General features: G+C 36.1%; 1 protein-coding gene across 1 annotated transcript; it reads left to right on the plus strand.

Moving 5' to 3' along the window:
- The first annotated feature begins 253 nt into the window (after positions 1 to 253).
- Positions 254 to 5,486, plus strand: LOC132615389 (GDSL esterase/lipase LTL1-like). The gene is made up of 5 exons (XM_060329995.1): positions 254 to 568; positions 1,202 to 1,329; positions 1,988 to 2,230; positions 3,506 to 3,758; positions 5,028 to 5,486. Exons 1-5 carry the CDS (start codon positions 316 to 318, stop codon positions 5,258 to 5,260), a joined length of 1,110 nt encoding a protein of 369 aa, XP_060185978.1. The 5' UTR covers positions 254 to 315; the 3' UTR covers positions 5,261 to 5,486.
- The last annotated feature ends 3,328 nt before the right edge of the window (positions 5,487 to 8,814 follow it).

An 8,814-nucleotide genomic window follows, 5' to 3' on the forward strand; every position in this document is an offset into this window, starting at 1 on the left:
AAATTAGAACAATTCTAAAAGGATTCAACATATATATATATATAATTAAAAAAAATCCTATTTACATAGTATATAATTTTTCAATGAATTAGGAGATTCAACTGAACCCCCTCGCACCCTCTGCCCCTGCGCCCCTGACCGTACTCTCTTACACTTAATGGTAGTAGCTAAAGTTAGAACATAACATTTATTGAGGGTTTCACTCACGATTCACTACTCAAGCCCTTTCTACTATATAATGGCCACCAAATACTTATCATTCTTGCATCTCACAGCAAATTAAAAAACAAAAAAGAATTTGTTCTATCAAAACTCATGACTTACATGATGAGTTGCTCATTCTCTTCTTTTTCATGTATAGTACTTTTTGTGCTTGCATTTTCTGCTTTTTCACTTCAAGCTGAAGCTCGAGCTTTTTTTGTGTTTGGTGATTCACTTGTGGATAATGGTAACAACAACTACTTAATTACTACTGCAAGGGCTGATTCTCCACCTTATGGCATTGACTACCCTACTCGCCGTGCCACTGGTCGCTTCTCCAATGGCCTCAACATACCTGATATCATAAGTATGAACATTATTTTTTTCTAGTTAGTAGCAAGTAATTCATTTTTCTAAACACTTGTGCTAAGTATTTGAGTTATATACTTTGATCGTGTGAATTTTTTTATACTATCAATATGGTATGTTAGCTATCATTCTTTACTAAGTTTAAGTTTATACACACCGATAGTGTAAAAGAATTATTGCACTATCCGTACAATTTGACCGGCTATTACTCTATTTTTTAGTTTACTACATTAAGTTAATTTGATAGGAAGAGTCACTTGTTGATGTTAGGTCAAGTAAACTTGATGTGTTAAAATAATTGAGCTGTTAGAACACAAAACACAACTATTTTTTATATATTACCTTTTAGTACTTTTTTCTTTTCAATTTGTGTAGCGAAGTTTGACTTAACATGAAGTTTAAGAAAGAACATTTATTTTAAACTTGTGACTTTAGAGTTGCAATGGCATTTATGAGGCTATATAAAACCATGTATTTAAAAAATTAAAGTTAAATTATTTTTAAGTATTCAAAATGACTTAATCTCTTTTCGAGCAGAATAATTTGAAAATAGTGGCATATAAAATGAAAGAAAAAAAAGTACTAATATTTATCATAAATATGCTAATAATGTGTTGATTTTAATTTTAAGGTGAGCAATTGGGTATGGAGCCAACATTGCCATACTTGGCTCCACAGCTCACAGGAGATAGGCTTCTTGTTGGGGCAAACTTTGCTTCTGCTGGAGTTGGAATCCTTAATGACACGGGCATCCAGTTTGTAAGTGCAATTAAAGCCTATAGATTTAACCTCATATTTTTCAATCTTGCGTTCTATTGTTATTTAATTCTTTGGAAGAAACTACAATATAATGTTGCTTGTTTTATTCCAAGTGCAACATTTCATCCATGTTCCTACGCTAAGCTACTACATTATAATATCTGTCTTATATATATCACTGTTCTGTTCTCGTTTCTTTTCGTACAAGTAGGTATGTTCTCCTTCGAAAATTTCAAAATTACCTAGGAATTTTTTCCATATTACCTACAATTAATTTTGGAAGATTTGTTTGGTTAGTCTAGTTCAACTACCTAACCCCAGATTACTACTGTTGTTTGAAGCAAGTTGTACCTTTAATTATCTTAATTCCTATTTCTCGTCAAAATTTAAATGATGAATTCTTGAATTATTGAATAGCATGCACATACCACTAGAAAGATTTTGGTCATGTCAACTATATATTATAATATTCATGGGCAATAAAACAAAGACGTACATTTAAAGCTAAGACGTACATTTAAAGCTCTATGTCATTTAATATAAAAAATATTACTGTAAAAAGTATGTATAGACTTTCTATTTTATTTAGTTTATTTTATTTTTTACAATTAGTTTATCATTTTAATAATTAAATTGGATCTTATGACACCATTTGCAGTTGAATATAATCCGAATTGGAAAACAGTTGGAGTACTTTCAACAATATCAAAGGAGGGTAACTGCTTTAATTGGAGCAGAACAAACTCAACAGCTAGTGAACAGTGCCCTTGTCCTCATCACACTTGGAGGCAATGACTTTGTTAATAACTATTATTTGGTCCCTTTCTCTGCAAGATCTCGACAGTTTTCCCTCCCTGATTATGTTCGTTATCTCATCTCCGAGTATAGAAAAGTATTACAGGTAAATTTTTATAATAAACATTAATTGACAACCTGATAAAATGGTAACTAACTTGCTATCACATTTTCTCTAATTCTGAAAAGTGAAGTCTTTGTTGATTTAGTAAAGCTTTTGTGTTTTAGTAAAGATTGCAAGGAAGAGATAGTAGAATAATGAGTTATGCAGGGTGGTACAGACGCATCCTGCAGTAGTACTATATATGAAAGGTGGCTATGCATTTATGCATGCAAATGACAAGTTATAGTGGAGCCATAATGTGATGAATGCTTGGTTGGTGCGACAGACTAGCATTTCACCAAATAATCATTAATACCCCTATCTGAAAAACGTGCATTTATTAGAGAAAATATGCCCCACCCACACACTTAGGTCCCCTACGACAAAATTTTTCGACATGTTGAAATGAAGGCACAAGAATAATACTAGTACGTACTATTGTTTCCACAATAGTCATATTTTGAAATAATTTCAAGGTAGCTTTTAGCTTATAGTTAACACTTTATTTCCCAGCCAATATCACCTACCAAATTTGCTCTGACGTCTTAATTTTACGCCACTGACAAAAATAAAAATACTGTATATAATACTCCCCATATCAATACTGTATATAATACTCCCCATATCATCTGTCACCACGGTCAGAAAAATTTGTCATTGTTAACTGTTTCTTTTTAGAAGAAAAAAAAAAAAAAAAAAAAAAAAAAGCAAGCTAGAACACATTAACTGTTTCCTTTCAAATTCTACCCCCGGGTGCCCGACTACTTCAATAAGGCATATAGTCAATAGTTACTCATATAAGAAAGATACTACGGTTATTTAATCAAATATCCCTTCTGATTAATTGATGCTACTAAAATGGGCAGGATAAAATTTAAACTACACCTAAAAGGGACCGGAGGGAGTACAAGCTAAGTACTCCTTCCATCCCATTATATTTGACACTTTTCATTTTTTATGAGTTAAATTGATAAATCTTTAAAGCTAAATTGAATTAGATCAACTTAATATTTTTAATTTAAAATTTATATATTCAAAAACTATACAAAGAGTACTATAAGTTGCAATTCTTCTCATGTCATATGATTTTGAAAAAAACATTTTAAGATGTTAGTCAAACTTTACATTGTTTAAATCTCAAAAAACAAAAGTGGCTGCATTAATGGGACAGAGGGAGTAGTATTTTCAAAGAAGTTGTTACGATATTTTCTCTCTTTTTTTAGCTTCTTTTGTTTCCTTTCTATCACTTATTACTAAAACAAGAAATTAAAATTGCAGAAGCTGTATGACTTGGGATCAAGAAGAGTGTTAGTGACAGGTACTGGACCACTGGGATGTGTGCCAGCAGAATTAGCACAGAGGAGTCCAACTGGTGTATGTGCAGTGGAACTACAACGTGCAGCCGCTTTGTTCAACCCTCAATTAACTCAAATGGTGGCTGATCTCAATAATCAACTTGGTGCTAATATCTTTATTGCTGCTAACACCTATACCATGAACATGGATTTCGTCTCTAATCCTCAGGCTTATGGTAATCTCAACATACACCAAATTTCCATTTTTCTGTTATTTATAGTACATCCTAATAGATAATGTTTGAGAACTCGAAAACTTTAACGAAAACTAAATGATTGTTACCCGAGGGCTACCCTGTCAAACGGAGTCAATTGACACCCTTTTGCCAAAAAATTACATATGTAGATAGGTTAATTTTTTTTATATATATGTATATTATATGTTTGACTTTCTTTGACACAGTACATATATACTTCTATATATTTTGACTTTCTTTAGTAAGAAATCCTGACTCTATCATTGAATGTTAGCACCCAGCTCAAAGGCAGTGTAAGAAGGTAATAATCTGCTTGCCTTAATCTTTGTCAACATGTGTATATATACAAAGATCCTAAGCTATAATGAAGGTAATTAAATATACACCTAACCATAATGGTAACTAAATAGTCTTCTAATATATTTACATGGTGGCCTAGAATATTCTTCTAATATATTTACATCAATAAAGATGGTAACTAAATATTTACATAATATTCTAACACACCCCGCAGTCGAAGCAAGAGGTTTGCGGACGCTTAGGTTGTCGCGAAAATCTTCAAATAGAACCAAGGGAAGACCTTTAGTAAATATGTCCGCGAGCTGATAGCGCGATGGGACATGTAGGACACGTACATGACCACGAGCAACTTGTTCACGGACGAAGTGAATATCCATCTCGATATGCTTGGTGCGTTGATGTTGGACAGGATTGTCAGATAGATATATGGCACTAACATTATCATAGTACACCAACGTAGCCTTTCGTATTGGACAATGAAGTTCTAGAAGCAGATTGCGTAGCCAACAAGACTCAGCAACAACATTGGCTACCCCTCGATATTCGGCCTCCGCACTAGATCGAGACATGGTGGCCTGCCGCTTGGCGGACCAAGAAATGAGATTATCACCAAGAAAGACACAATAACCAGAAGTCGAACGCTTGGTATCTGGACAACCACCCCAATCTGCATCCGTATACGAAATGAGATTTGAATGTAAAGAGTTCAACTTTTAATATTTTCAACATTGAATTCACTGTAGAAGGTTAAGATTTAATATTTGTTTACACATATTTGCACGCGGCGTTGAAAGTTATGTGTTCAGATGAACCTGCAACCTAAAGGCTACACCCGCCCCTGCCACCCATAGTCTACGGTATCGGCAGAAAATTAATCAAACAATAGGTGTGGATTCAATTTTCTTTTTGAAACATAGTGACTAACATATGGATATTTGATTTGAGCAGGGTTTGTGACATCAAAGATAGCATGTTGTGGACAAGGACCATTCAATGGAATAGGGCTGTGCACACCATTATCAAACCTGTGCCCAAACAGGGACATATATGCATTTTGGGATGCATTCCATCCATCTGAAAAGGCCAATAGGATCATTGTGCGGCAGATTTTGACTGGTTCAGCCCAGTACATGAACCCAATGAACCTCAGCACAATTATGGCTTTGGACTCTAGGACCTAATTAAGTGTCCTCTGTTAATTTCTCCCATTTATGATTATTTGTGTCGTGCTTCATTTTGAGTGTGGTATCGATCTTAAACTATTATTGGATCGTTATTTTTTTATATATTTATTAAAATGTCATAAAACTAGAGGAGTGATGTTGGTTTAATATATGTATGTGCGAGAATGGTTCTTGATTTATGGCCTTCATTGTTAATGGAATTTCAGTTTCATTCTGTGCTCAAGTTTTCCATATTAAAGCGTTGTGTCCTTTGGAGAGTAAGCATGTGTTGAATTGGTTAAATTATAATTCTTGAACTTAACCTTACTACAAATCTTACCATTCAAGTTCAGTTTTTCACATTTATCTAACAACATTCTTCACTGTGGTAAACTGTAAAAGGTAAGTTACAAGGAGCATCAGATACATGGCCTAATGACAATACCTGTTCAATGCGCTCTAATCAGTGCATGAAATTAACTATGTAAATGATACAACAACAACAACAACAACATATCCAGTGCAATCTCACAATGTGGGGTCTGGGGAGGGTAAAGTGTACGCAGACCTTACCCCTGTCTCGGAGGATAGGGAGGCTGTTTCCAAAAGACCCTTGACTTAAGAGAAAACACAACGAGAAAGGTTAGATAAGCACAAGCAGTTCAAAGCAAAATGCAAATGAAACTAAAGAAAGCGAATAAATCAAAATAGAGCAGTCTAAAAAAAGGAGCAGTAGCTACCACAGATAAATAAGATAATCGAAGTACAAGAAACAACATATAGTAGCAAGAAACAAAGGACAACAGACTATAGATTGAAACCGCGACTACCTACTAGCCTTCTACCCTAATCTGAGTCCTCCAAAACCTCCTCTCTAAGGTCATGTCCTCGGTAAGCTGAACCTGCGCCATGTCCTGTCTCGACACCTCTCCCCAATACTTTTTCGGCCTACCCCTACCTCTTCTGAAATCATCCATAGCTAACCTCTCACACCTCCGCACTGGGGCATCTGTGTCTCTCCTCCTCACATGCCCAATCCATCTCAGTCTCGCTTCCCTCATCTTATCCTCCACTGATGCTACTCCAACCTTATCCCGGATATCATCATTCCTAATCCTATTTCGCCTGGTGTGCCTACAAATCCATCGTAACATTCTCATTTCCGCAACTTTCATCTTTTGGACGTGAGAGCTCTTGACTACCTAGCACTCTGCCCCATACAACAAAGTCGGTCTCACAACCACTTTGTTGAACCTGCCTTTAAGTTTTGGTGGCACCTTCTTATCTCACAGCACTCCTGAAGCAAGCCTCTATTTCATCCACCCTGCACTAATACGATGTGAGACATCATCGTCAATATCCCCATTTTCTTGTATAATAGGTCCAAGATATTTGAAACTTCCTTTCTTTGGGATGGACTGGGTACCAAGCCTCACTTCCATGCCAGGCTCATGTGTCACGTCACTGCACTTGCACTCCATATACTCTGTCTTGGTCCTACTCAACTTGAACCCTTTAGACTCCAGAGTTTGTCTCCAAATCTCCAGCTTAGCTTTCACTCCGCTGCGTGTCTTGTCATTCAAGACTATGTCATCCGCAAATAACATACACCATGGCACCTCACCTTGAATTCGCCGCGTCAGACAGTCCGTCACTAAGGCAGATAAAAATGGGCTAAGAGCTGATCCCTGGTGCAACCCGATATCCACTGGGAAGTGTTCTGAGTCTCTCCCACTGTCCTTACCCAGGTCTTGGCTCCCTCATACGTGTCCTTGATCGCCCTAATGTACGCTACAGGTACACCTCTGGCCTCCAAGCATCTCCATAAAACCTCTCTTGGCACTTTGTCGTAAGCCTTTTCTAGGTCGATGAAAACCATGTACAGGTCCTTCTTCCTCTCCCTATACTGCTCCACCAGTCTCCTCACAAGATGACTGGTTTCTGTAGTCGAGCGCCCCGACATGAATCCGAACTGGTTCTCTGAAATGGACACGCCTCTTCTCACCCTCATCTCCACCACCCTTTCCCACACTTTCATAGTGTGGCTTAGCAGCTTGATCCCTCTATAGTTGTTGCAACTTTGAATACCACCCTTGTTCTTATACAAAGGAACCATCATACTCCACCTCCATTCCTCGGGCATCTTCGTCGTCTTAAAAATAACATTAAACAATCCAGTCAACCACTCCAAACCTGCCCTGCCCGCACTCTTCCAAAACTCCCCAGGGATCTCGTCAGGACCGGTAGCTCTTCCCCTGCGCATCCTGCGAACAGCACCCTTAACCTCCTCCACCTTTATACTCCTACAATACCCAAAATCGTGACGCCTCTCAGAGTACTCCAAAGCTCCCAACACAATGTCTCTATCACCTTCCTTGTTTAAGAGTTTATGGAAGTATGACTGCCATCTTCGTCTAATGAGAGCTTCCTCCACCAATACTTTGCCATCCTCGTAAATGATACTGACATTAATTTGAAAGCAATTTATTGGGGCTACTTACTGAATAAAACAGCTTAAACAAGAAACTACGTCATTGTCTTACAAACATTCTTCAAGAAAGGAAAAATAAAGAACAGAAAAGAAATTAATGTCCACGTCAAAGATTTACTAGGGGTAATGGTGATTGTTGGCAATACATGTTTCTTTTTCTGATGATTAGGGGAGTAAATTGTTTGACCTGTGGAAGCAGTAGCTTACCAAGTGCAAAATCCAGATTCTTGATTCTTCTTTGTAGTCACACATAATGCACCGATAAAATCCTACATTGACAACACATGACAGCTGGAGCTTTAAGAATCTTCTGTTCAATTAGTAAGATTCATTTTTTTTTAGCATTATTTTCTTATAGTGTATCATATTATATTGTACTAGTAAAGTTATTCGCGCTTCGCGGGGTAATAAAAGACACAAATGATATTTAAAATATTTTTTATAAATGAGTTGAGATAGAAGAGATAATATTTTCTATGTATATGCATTAAAAATCAAGTCTGATATTGCTGAAATCAAATGAAAATGATTGATTTCATTACTTAAGACTTTTTTAATTAAGAAAAGTAACTCGTCAAAAAAAATAAAAAGTGGAAGAGAGATTCATGTACCAAAGCCTAGAAGCAAAGAATTCGAAAAAGGAGAAAGACAAATTCAATCATGTATGCCCGTAATAAGGGAAGATTGTTTCTTCTTGCTGCTCATTATTGTCCACAAGAACATTACAAGATAACTTCTTCCCTTCACATAAATATTTAATATGGAGTAAAAAATTGTCTAATCAAACACTTTCAAATTCTTTTTCTTTTTTCTAACTATAATAACATTTCAAAAACAAATCTTCTTTCACATGATTAGTATGGAACAAAGATGTTCTATCCAAGAAGTTTGAACTTATGATATTACTATTAGACTGTAAATCGTGACAACTCCTAATTGATCATGATGTTTATTTACTCGATTATAGAGAAGTAAATAAAATTAAAATACTACTTCATAGATCTTTACATCAAAGCATAATAAGGACCTAAAGACGTGATAAAGGTGATCAAGAGGAAAGAGTGAAGGAAAAATTCTCTAA

Source organism: Lycium barbarum, chromosome 10 (assembly GCF_019175385.1).
Source record: "Lycium barbarum isolate Lr01 chromosome 10, ASM1917538v2, whole genome shotgun sequence".
Taxonomy (NCBI): Eukaryota; Viridiplantae; Streptophyta; class Magnoliopsida; order Solanales; family Solanaceae; genus Lycium; species Lycium barbarum.

Coding starts and splice junctions, on each gene's coding strand:
- LOC132615389 (XM_060329995.1), top strand. CDS start 316: ATGACTTACATGATGAGTTGCTCATTCTCTTCTTTTTCATGTATAGTA. Junction 1,330..1,987: donor ATGACACGGGCATCCAGTTT/GTAAGTGCAATT, acceptor CACCATTTGCAG/TTGAATATAATCCGAATTGG. Junction 2,231..3,505: donor AGTATAGAAAAGTATTACAG/GTAAATTTTTAT, acceptor TTAAAATTGCAG/AAGCTGTATGACTTGGGATC.